The sequence below is a fragment of the Diorhabda carinulata genome, chromosome Y (assembly GCF_026250575.1).
Source record: "Diorhabda carinulata isolate Delta chromosome Y, icDioCari1.1, whole genome shotgun sequence".
NCBI classification, from domain to species: domain Eukaryota; kingdom Metazoa; phylum Arthropoda; class Insecta; order Coleoptera; family Chrysomelidae; genus Diorhabda; species Diorhabda carinulata.
In genome coordinates this window covers 12,498,408-12,520,498 of record NC_079473.1, presented here as the reverse complement: position 1 = coordinate 12,520,498, position 22,091 = coordinate 12,498,408, and the positions used below count along the sequence as shown (strand labels likewise).

General features: G+C 30.1%; 1 protein-coding gene across 1 annotated transcript; it reads right to left on the bottom strand.

The window, feature by feature from the left end:
* Window positions 1-5,890: 5,890 nt before the first annotated feature.
* LOC130903029 (uncharacterized) lies at window positions 5,891-7,205 on the bottom strand. Its single transcript, XM_057815298.1, has 2 exons — window positions 6,511-7,205; window positions 5,891-6,455 (listed from the first exon to the last, which is right to left on the bottom strand). The coding sequence occupies exons 1-2, from the start codon at window positions 6,751-6,753 to the stop codon at window positions 6,234-6,236; spliced, it is 465 nt and encodes a 154-aa protein (XP_057671281.1). The 5' UTR covers window positions 6,754-7,205; the 3' UTR covers window positions 5,891-6,233.
* Window positions 7,206-22,091: the final 14,886 nt, after the last annotated feature.

The following is a 22,091-nucleotide window of genomic DNA, read 5'->3' as shown; positions in this document are numbered from 1 at the left end:
CAATCTTAAATGTGGATAAATATTTTCTGATTTTTTATCTAAAGTGTTAATTAAAATTTCTGTTCTACTCGAAGATTGTTCAGCTAAGTTATGGTATGAAATAGGATTTGTTGCGTTCGCTTGAGATAAATTATTTCTTAGGTTATAATAATATTGTTTTAAATTATTGATTTGTTTATGAATGAATTCTAAATCTATATAGTAGATGAAAGTATGTTTAGTATGTATAAGATTACTAGTTCCTAAATTGATAGGTAATAATAAGTTATTTACATTTGTAACTGTTATGTCTTCCGTCTTGATCGTCTTGTAAAGTAATAGTAACATTAATACTATTGTCGGCTTCATTATCTGTAACAATTTTTCTGTTTTAATTTTTTGGTTTTCTAATTATATTTTTATGATATGTTCCTTTGTTTGTTTCTAGTAATATGCCAGAATCTTTTACAATTTCGGCTTTTTTGAATTTAGGTAGTTTCTTGTCTCGAAATTTTGTTTTTATGTAGGCTATGTTCTGATTTTCATAGGATAAGGGATCATTTCTATTTTCGTTTCTCTTATTAATTATTTTTTCTTTAATGTTAGCATTTCTATCTTTAATTTTTTCATATAATAATTTGGAGGTTTCTTTGTGATTTTGTATGTAATTAGATATTATTAAATGATCGTCTAAATCGAATGGATCAGGGTTATTTATATGGCCTTTAATAATTTCAAATGGCGTGAATTGCGTTACCGAATGAATTGAATTATTATATGCTAATATTGAGTGTTTTATCAATTGATCGGGAGTCAAATCGTTATTATTGTCTTTTATGCATCTAAAATGTTCGATTAAACTGGAATGAAAACGTTCAACAGGTGAATTAGAATTGCTATTTTTAGACGTGGTATAATGTAACTCAATTTTGTGTAATTTGCAAAAGTCTTGTAGGTCATTATTCTTAAATTCTGAACCACAGTCAGCTGTTATTTTATAAGGTAACCCATGATGAGTAACGTAATTTAATATGTTATCAACAACTGAAGTTCCATTCATACCTGACATTGAATAAGCTTGACCGTATCTAGAAAAAGCATCTATTATGGTTAAATATGATTGGTTTGCTATTTTAAAGGTGTCAATGTGAATGTGCTCAAATGGTCTACTAGCTGTTGGAGTTAAATTGAATTTTATTATCGGTGGATTTCTATCATATTTATTCTTTTGACATGTTTCACAATTATTAACGAAATTTTCTATGTCTTGTATCATTTTGGGCCAGTAATATTTTTCAGTTAGTGATTTTTTTAGTTCGTTGATCCCTCTATGTCCTTTCTTATATATATGATAATATTCTAATTTTTCTCTTTGTTCCTCCTCAGTTAAAATATCCTTTACTACATTTATGCAATGAATAAATTTGAATGATGCGTTTTTGAAATATTTTTGTACGGTGGCTATAAATTGTTCTGGTTTTAGAGGTTCTCTAAAGTATAATGCGTAAAGTAATTTTGGGTCGATATATTCTTTGACAAATTGAATTATGTTACTTTCTAAATCTCTTTTGGATAAAATTACATATATACGAGTATTATCAAAACATTTTTCTCTTTTAATTCTTATATTATTTACTTCTCCGCTTGTTATTAAAATTTGATGTTTATATGTATTCAATGATCTATTGGAAATTGGAATTTCTAATATTGGATTTTCTAAAGAAGAATGTATAGTTTCTAAATCTGAATCTCTATTTAACGGTGGTCGTATTTGAATATCTGATATAATGTTTATTTTGTTATTATTTATATTTTTATTTTGTATAATTTCTTCGACATCGTCTAAATATGATAAGTCAGGTAATAATTCATCATTTATCGGTTCAAAATCATTTGGTAAGTTATCAATTTCTCTTTGAATTATTGAATCTAAGTCGTCGATATTAACATTAAGTGATTCTGTTTCTAAAGCATTTACGTCACAGTCTGGTTTTATTCGTGATAATGGGTCTGCTACTAGATTGGATTTTCCTTTTAAATATTTAATTTCGTAATCATATTCTTCTAGTTTCAATCTCCATCTTACTAATCTTGAGTTTGGTTCTTTGAGTGACATTAACCATTGTAAAGGTTTATGATCCGTGTATATAGTGAATTTTCTTCCAAATAAATAAGGTCGATAATATTTACATGCCCATACTATTGCTAATAGTTCCTTTTCTATTGTTGAGTAATTCGTTTCTGCGTCGTTTAATGTTCTTGAAGCATAGGAAATTGGATGTCCTTCTTGAGATAATACTGCTCCTATTGCGTAGTTTGATGCATCAGTTGTTAAATCAAATTTTTTATTAAAATCTGGGTAGGCCAATATAGGTTCTGATGTTAAAAGTTGTTTACAAGTATTAAAACAATTTATAAATTCTTGCGTATGTTCTACTTTTCTATCTTTTTTTAAGCATGTCGTCATAGGTTTAGTAATTTTTGCGAAATTTTTAATAAATTTTCTATAATATCCTAATAATCCTAGAAATGATTTAATTTGTTTTTGAGTATAAGGTATAGGGAAATTTTTTATAGCTTTAATTTTTTTTGGGTTAGGTTTAATTCCTTCTGGTGTAACAATGTGTCCAAGAAATTCTACTTCTTTGCATAAAAATTCACATTTGTCCAATTGAATTTTTAACTGGGCTTCTCTTAGTTTATAAAATATTGCTTGTAGATTTTGCATGTGTTCTTGTAAACTTGTGCTAAATATTATGATGTCATCCATGTATACTAAACAAATTTTATTCTGTAGTTCTTGCAAAATTTCGTCCATTACTCTTTGAAATGTTGCGGGTGAATTCTTTAATCCAAAGGGCATTCTAAGAAATTCGTAGTGTCCATTATCTACACTAAACGCTGTCTTTTCTATCGATTCTTCCGACATTTGGATTTGATGAAAACCACTAGCCAAATCTAATGTTGTGAAGTATTGCGCTCTTCTTAATTTATCTAATATATCAGTAATATTTGGAATCGGGTATCTATCAGAAATGGTTTTTTCGTTTAATTTCCTATAATCAATTACTAATCTCCATTTTTGTTTTCCGGATGCATCTAATTTCTTACTAACGATCCATATAGGTGAACTCCAAGGGGAATATGATGCTCTTATTATTCTTTTTTCCAACATCTCATTGATTTGCTTTTGTACTTCCTCTTTGTGTACGTATGGGTATCTATAAGATTTTACATGTACAGGAATTTCATCTGTTGTCTTTATTGAATGTTTTATTTTGGATGTAAATGTTAGTGGATCTCCTGGTTTAAGAAAAATATCGGAAAATTTCTTACATAATTTAATTATATTATTCTTTTCTTCCTCGTTCATATGACTAGTTCGAATTAGTTTACTTATATCTATTTTATTTTTTTGCCGATCATAAGTTTCGTGCCTATTATGATTTTCGTTAATTAGTTTTTTATCTTCTTTTGAATAATTAAAATTGTGAATTTCGTATTGATTTATTTCAAATGGTTGAGCTTTAAGGGGTTCATTTAAAGTTATAGGTATTGTTTTAAATGATTCATTTATAATCTCAACTATAGCATAACCATTTCGAGCTATTGTTAGTGTTTCTGGAATATATGCTTTTCCTAATTGTGTTTTGTTTATTAATATTTCTCCATTTAATACATTTACTGGTACAGACTTTAATAATTTTTCAGTCGGTCCAATGTCAAATGAGAACTTTATGTCAGTTGGTTTTCTAAATTTTATTGGAATTGAAACGTTTTTGTTATTTAATTGTTTGTTAGTAAAATCAATATTTAATTTCATTCTCATCATGTCCTCTATACCTAATATTCCGTCAAAAAAGTCGTGAAAATCGTATAAAATAAAATCTATTGTATCATTATAATTGAATTCTTTAAATGCTGGGATTTTTGCCTGATGCCGAATTATTTTACTAGTTAATGATGTTCTAATTTCTACATTTGAGTTATATATGCATTGAGGATAATATTTCTCTACAATTGAAGGTTTTAATATTGATTTGTTACTTCCTGTGTCTATTAATAGTTTTAAATTTGGTTTTTTAATTTCAATATAAGGTAAAGGGTTGTTTGCGGCTATATTTATTTCAATTATTTTTAATTTTTCTTCCGAGGCTCTTTCCGAAAATTTACAATTCGATCGTTATCTTCTTCGCGTTCAAACAAATGGTGAAAATCAATTATTTCTTCTTCTTTATTTTTGTAATTATTATTATATAGTTCTTCGGATGTAAAATTTGGATTATTTCGTGATTTGAAATATTTGTTATTATTTGTATTATTATTATTATGATTATTATTTATATGTCTACTAGGTCTGTCAGAAAAATTTCTCGATGTCGTTGACATCGGTTCTGGTCTAGGTAAACGATTTACAGGTATTTGGTTCGGGCGAAAAACATTTTTCTTAGGACCAAATACTTGCGCATTCGTTGGGTAATTTTGTCTTCTTTGCGGTATTGGATTTACGTTTATAGGTTGACTAGGGAAATTATTGTTATTATTATATCTTTCATTATAATAGTTGTTATTATTATATCTATCATAATTATTATTATTAGGTTGTCGGTAGAAAGAATTATGATTATGTTGATTGTTTCTATTATTTCTTGATGGATTCATTTGAACATTGTTATTATTATATTTAACTTTAGGTTCGTAAAATTGACCATAAAGTTTTTCGAAATTCTCAAATTCGTCTACATAAGCCATAGCGTCTTCCAGAGAGTTAGGCTTTTTTAAGTACATATTATTACGTATAACGCCTGAACATCCCGCAATAAAAGTGTTCAAAGCTGTTTTCTCACAGTGATTAATTTGACATCTTTTATCAATCTCTCCTAGGTTTAAATTATTACTAATAATTTGTATAGTTTGACTTTTCAATAATTGCAATCTATTACCAAATGCTATTAAATTTTCATTTTTAAATGGTCTCGTTCTCGTTAATTCTTGCAAAATACAATCCAAATCGCGCCTATCTGCAAAACACTGAATCAACGCTTCTTTTAATTTAAACCATGTATTCAACTCAATTCTATTTCCCACCATTAACTCGGCTTTATCTATTAATTTTTCTTGAATACATTCTAATACGTGATTATTAATGTCTTGATCATTATAAATTGAATACGTCTCTATTAGGTTTTCACATCGATTTATAAATTTATTTAAAGTATTTTTATTTCCGTCGTAAGGTTTAATATTCTCTAACTTTAATTTGAATAAATCCCAATTTAGGGTTTTTGGGCTTGACGTTGCCATTTTTATATATTCTGGTTTATCTTTTAAGTTTAATTCACTAAATGTATTTAATAATTTATCAAAATCGTTCATAAAATTATATTTAAAATTATTAAATTATCTCTTCCTTATTCAACGTTTTGATAAGGATGGATAATAAAAAGGAATCAAAATAATAGGGAAACTTGGCACTTACAGCTATCTGAAGTCCTGTCCCTCGTTGAATACGTAGATCTAGTGCTGAGGTACTGAGGTACTTAGCCGGAACTTTATCGCACTTTGCGTAAACTCGCGACCGCACTAATCCGAATGACTGCGCCAATTATATATTTCGGGTTTCGAAATATATTTTTAAAAAAACTTTATTTTTGAATATTTGAATGAATACAATTAATCTCAAGATCGAACTAATTATAAACATTAAATATCCTCGAATTGTTTACAAACATCTTATTTATAATAAAATAGTGCTGATACATGTTTACGTTATTTGATACAAAAATAGAATAAATGCTGATAGATGTTTATCATATTTGATACAATGGTATTGTTTTAAAAATGTCCTTCAGGAATTCTTCGCATGTAACTCGGGGAAAGCAAAATAAATGCTTTATGTCGTCTTCAGAATTACCGCACACAATACAAAATCTCATTTTCCGGTGAATGATGATTATTGAAACCACACAAACCCACAAATAGAATCCAAGTGCATGTAGCGTGATGAACAAAACAGAACGGCGGGGTTTTACATGTGTCATTTCACATTCCATTTATTAATGTCAATTATGGTAGTGACATCTGTGTGCAAATAATGTAACTTTCGAAAGATTTCTGTAAATACAAAAGCGCCTCTACAAACGTTTTGTAGTAAGTGTGATAAAGACAGATAAATACGATTTGTAATGTACTGAACAATGATGAAAAAAACTGCCTTCTTTTTGGATCTACTTTCCCGTCTGGTGTGGTCTGTGTTAAATACATACCTTCATATACTGGGGCTGCAACACTTCATATACATATTCACATACTTGAGGAACAAATAAACTTATTGTGGAAGCTGATACTCTGGTCAGATATTCTAATGACCTATAGCTATCTCCAGTTGCAAGAAATCTTAATGTTATTGCAAGGCGTAATTCAGAACTTATAGCACTTCGTAAACATGTATTTTGTTTTTTTATATAGGGGGAAACCTAAAATTAAATAAATAATAATTGCTAGGTCATGTATACCCAATCATTCTCTTACCTTTATATGTAACATACAAAATGTTTCGTAGTCCATCCGCATGAAATTCTTAAAATCTTTCCCGTCTTGGGTTAACAAATCTTTTAGCAGATTTTCTTCAATTCCAAGTCTGTGGCGCTCTTGTAAATGTTCTTTAACCCAAATAGTTCTATTTCGTTTAACTTTGTCATATTCTTTCCTCTTTTTAAACACCATAAACAATACTAAAGTTACAGCGGCACGTTTTTTTCTTGAAGGAGCCATTTTTAAACACAAAAAGATTTGAATTTACTCGGACGTAATGTAAACGATTGAACTCAACTCGCAAATATAACTCGGATCCGAGTACTCGTAAATGTAAATCCCGCGTTAGAAAAAAGAAGAAGATAGCACAGTGTTAAAAACATGGTAGCTTGAAAACCTGATAATGAAAGTGCTAATAAATAAAACTACTAGTAAATAAATATAGTTTTAATAAAACATATAAAAAAAAAGAAATTGAACAATAAAAAACGAAACAACATGAAACAGTTGATTGACTTGTATGCACAATACAGGAGTGAAGTTGGTACTTTCAAAGTAAAAATGGTTAAAATTATGAAGTTGAAGAAAGCCACAGAGTTTAAAAATATTAGCATCCAAATAACACCAACATTATGAATTAGTGAAAGGTAGTAGGAAGAAGCTTCAGAACATATGCGGATAACCAGAATAAAACAGGTAAACCTTCCTATATTTAGTATCCTCATGATGTGAGTAAAATGAAGATATGTTAGGTTAGTTGGTGTTAGCTAATAAAATTGAGAATTTAATGAAAAATAGGCTATCAAAGAGAAAATTAAAATAATTTATAAATAAACAATTATAATTGGATATTTATTGTTCAATAGTGACAAAAAAATTGTTATTGTAAATCAGTTTCTTTTGTTTAACAAATTAATTCCAAACATTCATTTATTGTGAATCTTCAAATAACTCCTAATAAATAAAATGAAAAATTGAGGAATAAAAACATTTTTTTCTGGAGTTGTATTAGATTAGCCCATATTGTATTATCAATTTAAATCTGTTTATATAACTAATGGAAAATAATCTACATCCAATTGATATATGAAATGAAAAAGGTTCTATTAGCAGCTGTTTTCAGTATGGCTGGGGATTTGGATACTTTTGCTGGTTTTTACTCTTGTTCTACTGTCTGTTGTTAAGGCAATCAGGGAAGCGAATGGCATAGTGTATGTAACCAAACTAGTACATTTTTTAATTGCAACAGTTGTGATCATTAAAACAGAAATTCTTTTCTGCTAGCTTATAATACCTCAATATTGCTTCTAGAAAACATGCTTACATTTTATGAAATAATGTAAATAGGTACTGGAATTGCAAAAATAATGAACATATTAATTAAGTGAATCATTGCCTTTGAACGGTTAATGTAACAGTGTTTATAAATGTTATCTCTGCTTCTTGTGAAAATTGATAGTTTGATGAATTTAAACAGAAGTAAACTTTATAGTTCAATATAATTATCAACTTATTTTCAACTAATTTTATATTATATTTAATGTCCACCAAAATGGATAAATGGGTGAAATTAAAAAACACAAAAGAGAAGAGTAATATAAAGGTGGGTATTTATTTATTCAGTATAGTGAAGACATATGAGGGTAGTATAATGTATTGTTGTATTCACAATTCACAATAGTTACGTTGTACTCTATAATATTATTCTTTAGCTTGGTTAATAAATTATAACATACATATATCACTTACATTGTCAGTAAGGTGATTGATAGTAATGGTATATAGATCTCATTAAGCTGATGTTCTCTTTTCTTTTTGTTGATTTAAAATTACATTTGAAATCTTTCTGAGTATTGAATATTTCTTGTAGAAAATTGTGGAATGATTTAATGAATATGAGAGATTTTGGAATTCCTTAATAGATGTGGTATTAGCTTAATTTATCAATTGTATTTATTTAGGCTTTCCTTATTACATGTTGTTGTAGCTGATGTTTATTGTGTGAATCTATTAGGTGATGTAATATTTACAAACGTGTGTGATTGGATTTTGAAATGGGATTTTATCCATTATCGACTAATATTCTCTCAGTATTATCATAGAGTGGTTCTGATAGTCAATTTGAAAATATTAGTTTTCATTGAAAAAAGCAGTGTCGAAAAAATGCAGTAGAATTTTTAAAAAAAGTGTATTATTCCAAAAGGAAACAGCAGAATTTAAAAAAAGTGTATTATTTCAAAAGGAAACAGCAGAAACAAGTGATGCGTACTATTTATAGTAATAATTAAGTTCGGGGGGTGTACAAGAAGAGAAGTTGCCAATTCGAGAAACTTATGAGAATGGGGACTTGGTTGGAACGCAGTTCATTATTATGAAACCCTAGCATTATTGATACATGCATGGCCACAAGAGAAATAGGGTACGAAAGAATTAGGGTCGAGTAATGATAAGGTAAGAGACTGGAAAAATTATTTTAGGGAATTGTTGCAAGAACCCAAAAAAACCCATATAAATTGATGAGTCCTGTTTATTCACAAACGATATACAATCGAGGATGCATCACTAGGTGTTTGTGGGAATTTGTTAAGAAGATGGGAAATGTTTTTGTTTGCCGTGCCTTTCAGGAGAAAAAAAGTGTGGCTTTATATTATTGGCCAGTACTTAGAACCCGGAACTACTATTATGTCTGATGTGTGGAATTCCAATACCAAAACTACAAAAGTAGTAGATGAATTTTATACACTTCACTGTTAATCAGTTCACTGTTAATACGGAAACTGGAGCACATACATAGAGAGCAAAGAGAAGGTACAAGTACGAATTAGTAACATATCGGAATATGCTATATTCGTATTTGTGTGAATTTTTTCGGGGGAAAAGCTGATTTTTTCTATAATTTAACACTATATTTTGGATTTATTTAAATCACACAAGCCTCATTTTTGTAGGCGCAGAAATATTGATACATTATTGCATTCCATATGAATTATTAAAACTGTCATGTAACAAATATCGAGGAGTAATACAAAATTTTGAATGTGAAAAAAATATAATAGAAAAAGTGATCTTTTCCAAAAAAACATCAGTGTGAAAATGTTATTCTGTTGAATTATTAAATGTAATGTATAATTTTTTTATTTTGGGGGAAGAAAGAGAACAGAAAAAGGCCTCTAACTTCAACTGAATGCTGACAGGAGTGGAAATTAAATTATTACTAAAGAAAAAAATTTTCTTGCTTTATCACAATACCCAGTAATAAGCTAACTATACATTTTGTGTCGCTCAACTGAAGAAGTGTTTTCTTGTTTTTAGGTTGAAGTAGTAATTTGAAACTGATTTACCGACTAAGATGTTAAAATGCAAATAGTAGAAAACAAGATTAATCGCATTGAGTATTTGCTTTTTGGATGGATCGATATGACTTGATAATCTTACTAATCTCCTTTTATTCAATATGTAGTAAGAAAGCTGCAAATAATTATTTGTATAGCTTCAGTACAAATGGTGAGTGTAATACATTCTATTATTTTCACCAAGTATTCTTCGATTTTTTGGGTAGTATTTTTATGAAAATTTGGAATGTCCAGAAACTTTTCTGTCAACTGCTAATAACAGATATTAGATGTTATTTTACCTTTACTTCAATTCAAAACTCCATTTTAAGGAACTAAAGTTCTCATCTAAGATGAAATTGTCGAGTCGGTTTTTTAAGTATGGCCCAAAAAACAAATTAGTTGAATTTTACCATAAATTTGTAAACTAGAAAATATTTTCAAAAATTGGTTCGGTTATTATATTCAAATTCATGTTATGACCCATTTTTGGGAAACATCAATTCAAGTTTTTGACCATTCTAATACATATTTTACAAAATATATAGGTCATCAAAATTACATAAATATAATAAACTTCTTTATACAAGAATGTATTGAGCATTAACCCTTCTATGTAATTATTATAATAAATATTAGCTGACCTGACAAACGTTGTTTTGCCATAAACATTATTTCTTTGAAATATTTTCTTAGGCATTATTTTGGTGTGAGCGACCCTTATTATATAGAGATATGAAAAATAGATGTTGGCCGATTCTTGGACTTACACTATATTCACATAAAAAATCACGAAAATCGGTCCAGTTAATTCGGAGGAGTTGGCAACAAATACCACGACACGAGAATTTTAAGTATTAGATTATACAATCTTTATGAATATACCTTTATTGGATTCGATGTCATACTTTTAGATACATGGGTGAATATATATTGAGAAGGTATTTTCAGTGATCCCAGAGGTGATATGTTCAAATCAATATAAAATATCTCTCAACTGAGCTTTGTATGGTATATCTAATGTTGTGGGCTGAAAGAAAAATCAGAGCAATTATTACGAAACTCTTAAAATCGAAGGAAAATGATACTTTTTCATAGAAACTAGAGTAGCAGACCTATCAGTCTTATATAAAACTAATACTCATTCTTATTATAATCTTGATAAAAACAAAATTAGAATGTATGAAAAGTTCTTACATTGGCTTACCTGCAGTCATTTAAACTGTTTTTATAATAATCTTAGAATTGCCGATGAATGGCACTATCTAAAAGTGAAGCTAATATTACTAACAATGAAAACGTATCATTAAATAAACTAGGTAATAAATCTAACAATTAACAACACTACTGGTTCAAAACGAATCCCCGTTGGATGCGGGAAATCCAACATCAGGGTCGTTGGTCTGTAAATGAGTGGCGTGGGTTTCTAGGCGGACAAATAATTGGGCCAGTTTTTTGAATGAGATAGTTAATTAAGAAAAATATTTATACTTGTGAAAAAACGAATTGTGTCTTTTCGTTTAGAAAATATGCCCTTACTTAGTCATTTGTAGTGACATGTTCTTACAATCTGATGATTGCCCGGCATATTATTCCATATAAGTTGTGCATTTTTTAGATCAAACGTACCCTGATAGATGGATAGGACAAGTTTATTTATTTGGCCATCCAGATCTTCAGACCTAACTTGCCTAGATTTTTATTTGCGGGGCCAAATAAAAGATCTTTTTTACACCGGGAACCTAACCAAAACCGAGCATTTGTGATCATCTTGACTCTTGTAAAGATGTGTTTTTATTTTCAAGTTATGTTTGGTTTCTATTTGAAAAGTTTGAGAGGAGAGTGGGAAGAAAGTTTCTCCCAAAAACAAGCTTGTAGCGTGGTTGAATGATAATTGTTTCTATTTTTAGAATCATTGTATAAATCAGAATGTTTAGTATTTTCCTTCAAATTCTGCTTTTTTTCTGCCATCTCGTTTGATTTTAGATAACTGTCTGAACACCTCATGCTTAAAGATCCATAATTTTTGATTTTTTATTGTGCGCTCTGAGGTCGAGAGTTGGTTTCCTTCGATTAATTTCCTTCCAGACTCCAAAATACAAGAACAATGAAAAGGAATTGACCGGCTGACTTAAGAAATGGTTAAAATGGACTGGAGAAGTCATTAAAACGATAGATAGGAGCAAAAAATGGATTCCCTATGTAAAAATCAAGTTCATTTCCTCCAAGGAAACCAAAAAAGAATTGACCGGTTGGCTTAAGAAATGGTTAAAATGGATTAGAAAAGTCCTTATCACGATAGATGAGAGCAAAAAATGGATTCACTATGTAAATTTGTACCGTTTGAAGGTGTTTTGGAGGTTAGTATATTTCCTGTGATCTCATATTTTTATTCTTAGTTCTTTCATTAGCTCTATTCACCATAGTTTTTTCTCAGTTTTCAATGGTGTAGTGTACATGTCTTCATTCTTATAATATATACATATCAATTCAGCTGTATATTGTCTAAATTTTTATTGATTTTTGTTTTAATTATTTCTCAATTTCTATATTCATTGTTTTATCCTAATTAATTTTCTTTCGAATGTTTAATTATCATTGGGTTAAGATATGTTTTCTCTTTATTGTCATATATTCTGCTGTGTAGGTTATAGTTGGTACTGTTGTAAATTTATTTGTTCTTTCAGCTGGTTTTCTGTCTTTTGTTGTTACCATACTAAGGTATCCTTATGTCGTTATTCTCCGTGAAGTTTTAGCTTCAGATTTGGTTTCTTTTGATTTACATTTATTATTTCAACTTTAGTTTTGTCATTTTTCTTATTTCTAAGGATCAGACATCCATTAATTTTTGGATTCTATTTTTAAAATTTACTATAACATTATATCGTCTGCAAATATCAGCATTTTTATAGGTTATGTTTTTATATTCAATTGTATTCAGATCTTCACATTTTTTTAATATATTTGAATCTATCTCTCCTAGGAGTGACCATCCCAAATGATCTTGCGGGCCAAGAAAATAGAAAAAAAAGCCAATCTGTATACAAATAATACAATAAGTTATTGTGTTGATATTTCGGCGAGCCACACATAAAATTATATTAGTATTAGGGGCGTTCTACTTTTCTACCGACAATCTGAGTGATAAATTTTTTGATTTTTTAAAAAAATAAAAGTGTATTTCTTTTATAATATGTATTTTTACATCATTGTCCAGTTATCGAAGATTTCAGAAATGTATAATGCATCGAAGTTTTATTTTATATCTTTTATTTATTTTAAGTTTTATCGGAATAGTAAGAAAAAATAAACACCTCAGTCACAAAAAAAAATATATTCATTAGTTATTATGTAAAATAAAATTTTCAGTTTTTCTTTAACTTTGCTTAACTAGAATACAAGCATTTATTATTATGTAACTCGATTTATAAGAATTTTTATTACAAATATATAAAAAATAACATTTAATACCACTCTCACATTTTTGCTCGTTAAGATAATAAACTTTGAAATATTTTGCAAATAATTGAAATAAACATAGTCGAAATTCTGTTAATACCTCGTGTACTCGACTTTGTTTTTACTGGTTACTTTTACTAATATATGTGTACCATTTTTTATTAATAATGGGTGGATGTTGTCAACAGACAGGTCATATGAAGTACCCGGTTTTATGTGCACATTTTTTTTTTTTGATTAACAAGAGGCTGATCATCTTCATCTTCTGAAGTAGAAGTATAAACAGTCTCATAAAATCTCTTTGTAGGAGCTTTAATTATGTTGGTTATATCAGCCAGTGGTTCTTTTAAATCTGAGGTTGGGCTGTCGTTAACTTCCATCTCATGTTCAGGCAATGGGCGATAAGTCTTCAAATTGTAACAATCACAATATTTGTGGCAAAAACAACTCAATGTTCAATAGCCTAGCACTCCCAAGTTGCTGAACAACTAGTTGGTGGACGTTCATAGTACCTTTCAGCAGAATAATTTTACTTGGAATTTCCATTAAAATCTGGGCAATATCATCTTTGTCAACAAGAAAAAGCTTTATCTTACTGCGGTCTTTAAGTGCTTCATAAAATTGTAAAGCGTTACTAATGTCGTGTCCACTGGCGACGAAATGGTCAGCTAAACGTTTAATAGACCCTCCTATACCATCAGCTGCTCCCTTGCCGTGACCAGACTCAAAAAAATTCCAGGTTGAACTTTCAAATCTGTATTGTTAAAAAAATCTTGTTGCAAAAAGATAAAAATTATTTTTTTGCTTATACTGTGTTCTGGTCCATCAGAAAAAAAGTGGGCTGTCTTAATATGGGGTAATTCTTTTTGAACTGGATGTAGGTGATGCCCAAATAGCTGCAGGGCCATGATTAAGATCAGAAGATACAGTACAAAAAGAAGTGATATGTTTGTCCTTTGGAGAAGTCCAGTAATACATTACTGCGGTATGCAGTCACTTGGTTTCGTGATCCACCGAAATGTACTGATTGAATTTCTTCGTGGTACTTACAGGCGTAGTTTTCACTATAGTCAATATGTAAAGCAATTTCGGTTTCAGTCAATTCATTTATACATTGGCGATAGGATTTATATTGATTTCTAATATTAAATATATGTGATTTAAAAACTTTTAATTCTTTTTCAAATTTACTAATCAAAATTGCAATTGTAACTTGGTCGGTCTGTTTTATGTTTTTATTGATTTTAACTTTTTTTCCATTCTTCTCAATAATATCTGTTTTTCTAATCCATTGTACCAATTCAACCAGTTTCTCTTGGTCGATCATATTACCATAATTGAGTTTCTTTGCTTCACATTCAGTGCATTTTCCTTTCATACAAGTTAATGAATTTACATCGCATACAATTTGTGAGATTATCAGATTCATGTCATTTGTTTTGATAACTTTGTTTTTATAAAGAGCAACTTTCATAAACGTAATATTTGCGTGCAGCTTGCACATGCAGGTTTCGCGGCCATAAATACGAGGTGGTACGACATAAAAGGGTTTATGTCCTGCAAAATAACTGTAGTGACATTTAACGTACGGATTTTCTTTTCGAAATAAGTATAGATTTTTCCTTGTGTCCAACAAAATCCGTTTTTGCATCTTTTTTTTTATGAAAAGTTATAGTTTCGTTTTGCCCAGCAGTAGCTCGTGACACATCATCCCTGAGATAAAATGTATGAATTTTCTCTCTCAATGAAATACTTCTTGGGCTTAATGTATAGTTTTTTGATTTTCTTTTTATTTCCAAAGTCTCTTGAAACAGTTTAAGTTTTAGTCCCGAACGTTTAATTGTTGTGTCTTCAAGGATTTTTTTTAAGCAGTGTTTTGTTTTATAGTCTTTAATTTTTTTGTAATGTTCCTTAATGGCATTTGTCAAGATACTATATTTTTTTTTCTTCTTCGGCGCTTTTAATTTTATCTTCATTTTTTTTATAGTTTTTGTCATATTATGTAATAAGTTATCTTTTTTATTTTTTTGACGTTGAAGTCTTTTCTTGTATTTTCGTATTTTTTTCTGTAATTCTTTTACATTGTCTTGGAGTTTCATATTTTGCCTATAAATTTTCGATCTGTCTCGTCTAACTTTTTTTCTACCCCTTGCTCTAGCAGTGGATGAGATTGAAGTTAGTGAACAAGATCTAGGACTTAAAGGAAGTAACCTGGGGCTTGAAGGAACAGTTGTAGAAGCCGGAGCATTCATTAGAACGTTGTGCCATTTTCTTTTCATTTGTCTGTGTTCCCTAGGTGTCATATCTTTGACTAGCTTTTTGCGAGTATGGTTTCTTTCTAAGTCTTTTCGTTTCACTCCTGCAACTTTTTCGGGGTCTTGCTTCCTTTTTTCACGACAACGTCGCTGCCTTTCCGCCGCAGATAACGCCATTTTTAATTACCCCGATGATAATACCTTAAATGAATAAAATAATCGATAATGTAATATATAGAACATAAAAAATATTAATTAACTTTTTTAAAAATCAATCAATGCAAAGTTCAAGACAAAAACTCCGTCACAGTTTATTTGTGACAGAGGTGCCTTGTGACAGAAGTGTAAAATAATAGTGTTCGAGAATTTTAGCGTTCACAAAATTACAAATTGTTCGTAAAAGTGGGTGAATATGACAGATTTGCTGGGAAATAATAATATTACATATATAAATATTAATTACAATAAAATTTTAAAGTAGTAACTGTATTATACCATGATCGGAGCTATTTTGTTAAAATAAAACGAATCTGTTAATGTAACACCACGTGTCTTTATTGAAACGTGTTGACGAAAAGCCGCGTATTAGAATCGTCTTTTCTCGAGTCCAAAACACTGGCCTCACCCCCCATGCCTGTTGAGCCAATTAATTGTAACTTTTAATTGACTCGTACAAAGGTGGCGGGATAGCTATGAAACAAATATATAATTGATAACCTATATCATACATCTCCTCCTATAAGTTTAGTTTGTCCGGTTTTTTTATCACACGACCACATCTGGTTTTTATATCATGATCTAAAACTTTTGGACTGGATAATAAACATTCTGGGGGAGCCTCCAGCAAAGGTTTTTCATTCTTGAGTGACACAGCAGGCTGAACTAAAGGTTCACCACTACTCTCATCTATGTCAGGCTCGTTGCTTTTAGATACATACTCATTTAGGGATTCCTTAAGGTCAATGCGATTACGCCTAATCACATTACCAAAGGAATCTTTCACAAGGTAAGATCTAGGAGAGCTATGCTTGGAAACAATTTGTGCAGGCTCCCACTTATTCTTTACATGGTCAAAAATCGTCACATTGGTTTTAGGGTCCAAAGGTTTTAGATCTTTACTTTTCTTGTCATAGTAAGACCTATAAATATTCTGTCTTCGCAATAGTTTCTCAGAAACGTCTTCACAGAGTTTCGGGTGCAAAAGACTGGAATTGATAGGCACTTTTGTCTTGCAAATCCTGCTCATCAATAACTCTGCAGGTGAATAGCCAATATACTTGAGTGGTGAATTTCTGTATTGCAATAAAGCAGTGTGTATATCAGAGTTTTCTTTCAAACATTCTTTTAGCATATTTTTACCTATATCTACCCCTTTTTCTGCCAATCCATTAGATTGTGCATAATACGGGCTGCGCAAAATGATTTCAAAATTCCAGTTTTTTACAAACGTCTTAAACTCTCTACTATCAAAAGGCACGTTATCAGCAGTTATTTTATCTGGTGACCCATGAACAGAAAAAATAGACATCAAAGCTAAAATAACTGATTTCACCGACTTGTCTTTAATTTGAGTGGTTTCCAACCAATTGGAGTATGAATCAAACACAATGAGAAAAATTTTGTTGGCATGCGAAAAAATATCTAATCCCAATCTCTCCCATGGCCGATTCGGTAACTCATATGGTAGTAGCGACTCTTTTGGCTGTTTCTCCGCAAAAGTTTCGCAGATACTGCATTTTTTTATGTAGGCTTCAATATCAACAGATTGCCCTGGCCAATAAAATATACGTCTTGCACGTATTGCATTTGCATTTTTCAATCCCAAAGTGACCCTCGTGCAATAATTTGAGCATATCACCCTTTATGGCAGTTGGGACAACAATTTTCTCACCAAAAAACAACAATTTATCAACATAGCTGAGGTTGTCTTTGATTTGAAAGTAATGCCTCAAAGAAGGAGACATGTGATGTTTATTATTGGGCCAGCCTTTTATATGGAAGTTGATAACTTGTTTCAGAATCTCATCTTTCACGATTTCCTTCCCGAATTGTTCCTTCCGCTCTTCAGACATGGCTAAATTTTTTGATAAAGAGTGTACTGCAAAATTAAATTCTTGATCAGACTTTAGCCCAGTTTCTGGTAAAAACGCTCTTGACAGCGTGTCTGCCACATACAAAAATTTTCCATGTTTGTAATTCACAATTATTTTATAATTTAGTAAGCGGAGTCTCATCCTTTGTAGGCGGGAAGAAATAGATGCTATTGTATATGTATCCTTATGTCGTTATTCTCCCTGAAGTTTTAGCTTCAGATTTGGTTTCTTTTGATTTACATTTATTATTTCAACTTTAGTTTTGTCATTTTTCTTATTTCTAAGGATCAGACATCCATTAATTTTTGGATTCTATTTTTAAAATTTACTATAACATTATATCGTCTGCAAATATCAGCATTTTTATAGGTTATGTTTTTATATTCAATTGTATTCAGATCTTCACATTTTTTTAATATATTTGAATCTATCTCTCCTAGGAGTGACCATCCCAAATGATCTTGCGGGCCAAGAAAATAGAAAAAAAAGCCAATCTGTATACAAATAATACAATAAGTTATTGTGTTGATATTTCGGCGATCCACACATAAAATTATATTAGTATTAATACAAATAAATACCAAAAACTTGGGAGTTAACATTTTAAACAGAATTAATTATTATTATTAAATAACTTGTAGTATTTAATAATTTCCCTATTTAGTCATTTAGTGAGATATTTGTTTCTCGAATTTTCACTAAGCTTTTGTAAATCAGCAGAAATGCTTGTATTTTCAGATTTCTCAAAAGTGAAAACAATACTATTTGCTCGTATATGTTTTTTTCAGATTAGATTATTATTTTTACTTTTGTTACGATTCCGCGTTTTCAGGCATTCCAGAATAGACTATTGGTACAATAATACTTTTTTTTAAATGTTTCATAAATTTCTAAGCCGCCAAACTCTCCCAGGCAGGCAGCGGGCTGGCCATCCCTAGCCAAAGAACACCTCTGAGATGAAGAGGAGGCGCTCCATTATGTTAGAAACAAAGAAATGTAAACAAAATGAGTATTTACATATTGTAGTCTATGAGTTCTTAGCCTAACATAGAAAAGAATAATTTAATAAAATAAAACCAATATTATATCATTATAATACCAGTATAAACAAAGTGACTCATTTTATTTTCTCAGCATGTTGATACCAACGTAACGGTTGTAATAAAAACATTTTCATACTTTCCTCATATCAATGGTCAATATATATTTGCCTTTATCTGGCAATAAAAAAATAATTGAAAATTGTCAAATATTGTAGGGGATATCTCGTTTAAAATATACAGTTTTTTTATATTCTTTGGAACTATATTTGGCATTTGCTGGTCTGTCGACGATATTATATAACCAAAATGCTGCTACACTCTATTTCACAGGTTAACATATTTACGTGTGTATTCTGTATTTAACTATTGCATATTGTAGAAAGTGAAGGTAATAAAATATGTGATTACCATATACATTTTTCTTCCCATACAAACTTTGAGGTATTTGTTTAATGAACAGGACAACATTTTTAAATAAATATTTTTTTAAACACATCAAAAGGCTTAGTAGCTGAGCATAAATAAAGAAAGTGTTTTTTTTAGGTCTTTCCAATATTGAAATGCTCCATCTTTTGAATGTCAACTACAATTCATTAATGGAAACACAAATAATAATGATAGGATGCCACTTCAAATTATTGTATTCATTATTTGACAGGAAAATGATTTTTTTATACTCAGTTGAAGAGTAGTAGTATAGGAGCTAGTAACGTTTTTGAGAGAGAATTCCAGGTCAGTTGATTTTTTGATATGTCGTTCTTCTTACTCTTTCGGTTAGAGTCTGGGCTACCTGGCTAGCAGTAGCAGTTGCGTTTGTTAATGCGCATCCTACTTGTACAAGTAATAATCCTGAATTTTTTATCAATTATTGAACGCGTAATTCTTAAAGTTTTGTCTTTAGATAGGTCTCACAGACACACATTTTTTATTGCCAGGCATTTTCAGTGTGCGAATTTTTTATTGCTTAGAATCAAAAATTCAAAGCATTTCAGAATGTCCGTATTTTTTATATTGTATTCTTTGAAGATAAAATAGTCTAAAGATAATTTGCCAAAAAAATTAAAAACTCATGTAAAGTATTGCCCTATGATGCTAGTAGTCAGAGAGAAAGAGAGAGAGTTGTAGAATATGATCAAGAATGAGACAGAAAATAATTTCAAAATTACGTTACTTACATTCCTTCTATTCAGAACAAATTTATATATAAGAAATTCAAACATTGGAACAGAAATAAAATTAGAATAAAGTTCAATTAGAGAGAAGAAAATTGAAAAATGCGTCATTAACGTTTTAAAATTTTTTGAATTTATTGAAAATAAAATTTGATTTTTCCAACATTTAAAAGGCCCAACTTTATCTTTTCTAAAAAATGCTGGCGTGTACTTACATCCAGTAAGCACCTGGAAAAATGGTATAGCTTTCTATAAAGAGACACCAAGGATTCGGTACAGTTCATTTACGTTGATGTATCGCTGATGATTGCCTACACCCATATTTTTCCAAATTTTTGAAAGATGCGTTTAAATGATCCATATTTCCCACAAGTATAATTTAAATATCAGAGTCTGAACAGCATATAACAAATTCTGCGTCTAAATCAATTTGACAAATGTGGAAAATAATTCTAGAATCAGCTTCTTCTTGTTTTTTACATGATAATGATTCTTCAGAAATTTTAATATAACTTTGTTATTTACAATTTTTTAAGAATGACATTTATTAGAACTTTCGTAAATTGTTTTATTAACAATAAAAGTTATAACATTTCTTCAGTATCCCAGTGATTAATGAAAAAGTTAACAAGGGCTTCTTTGAATTGGATATTTTTGAGTTCTGCTCCAAAATTATGTGGCCGAACTTGATTTGAACCAATATATACTGGACAAGTTGATTATTCTCGGCGTGAACGCTCACAATCTTTGATAGACGGCAAAAAATATTGGTCGAAGATAATGTCAATCCGAATAGATTTCTTATGGAAGATAGTACTCAGAAATTTTTTAGATATACCGTCAAATGTACATCTTTCATTAGATGCAACAAAAAGAAAACATCAAAAGATGACATTTGTTGCTCAACAGTGTCTATGAGCTTAGCTAACTGTGATGTGTTAGTTTTACAGATTGAACCATCCGGATGGCACATTGATGTTGGTATTGGAGTAAGTGGGAATGACAAAATTTTCTCGATATATGAACCTTATGAGTGAAGGAAATCCCCAACATTCTACTGAATAGAATCACAACTCAACAATTTTATTCCCCAAATCAATTTATTTTCTTTGGCGATTTAACAAAATTAAAGACTTTAGTTTTTTTATTGGCTTCACAAATCTACTTTCATCTTCAACGCATTCATTGACAAATTGGTTCCTTAAATCATTAGCATTTTCTCATTATTTAGTAGAAAATCCGCAACCTCAGGAGAAGCAGGTCTTGAAGTAGCAATCTTGTACAAATTCTCCTTATATAATGTTTGATCAAATCAATTTTTTTCGATTATTTCAATGAAATCAGCAATTTGTTTTCCATAGATTTTTATTCTATTGTGTTGTAATTTTGCTGTAACATCTTACCTTAAGACAAACATCCAAGACATGTGCGTTGACGTGCAGCTATAAAATTAGTAAAGTGAGCAATTCCACTCAGTCATTTTGCCACATCGGCATTTATAGTTGGTTCTAAAGTGAGATCTATTGGTTCTCATGAGAATGGCTTATCAGTTCTCTTGACTCCAAAATATCCTTTATTAAAATCATCTTCTAGTCCGGGAAAGGTTTTATTGACATTATTCAAATTATCTGAATATTTTACTCAATATCGAGCGTAATTAGGTTGATTAATCAATTGATTGGGATAATCAATTGATTTGTGTTGGTGATAAATGTTCTGAATAACAATTCCCATCATCTTAGTTCAATTCGCTATGGGAATTATTATCTCTACTACTCCACAGTATCATGTCAAGTTTATTTTCCGTCCAAGGTGTCAATGTATCTTATCAAAATTGTCAAAGGCAACACCAGGGCACAGTGAGGAATTTATAATGATGTCTGGCGGACAAACTTGATACCTTTGTAACGATGCAATTGTTGCTTCTGTTTCCAATTCTTCTAGAGTAGTGCAGTTACAGCAATGTCGTAATCTATTTGAAATATATATTTTTTTTACTGCTTGTTGGACTTTTCATCGTCGTACCAAGAGTAATACGTTACCCCAAAAAAATGCATCAGCAGCAATGGAGGAACTTAATCCATAGTAATTTTAACCGTTAAACTTTGAGGAATCGATCTAATTTATCTGGAATCTCACATTCGCTAGCAATTAAATCGCCAGTTTTATTTTTTGGTAGTTTTGATTTTTCAATTTTTAAAATAGTTTCTCGCAAGATTAATAC

What these genes read in the sequence shown, in the direction of transcription:
- LOC130903029 (XM_057815298.1), bottom strand. Translation starts at nt 6,753, where the DNA reads ATGGCTCCTTCAAGAAAAAAACGTGCCGCTGTAACTTTAGTATTGTTT. An exon ending in TTTGTATGTTACATATAAAG is followed by an intron (nt 6,456 to 6,510) that starts GTAAGAGAATGA and finishes ATTTAATTTTAG; the next exon opens with GTTTCCCCCTATATAAAAAA.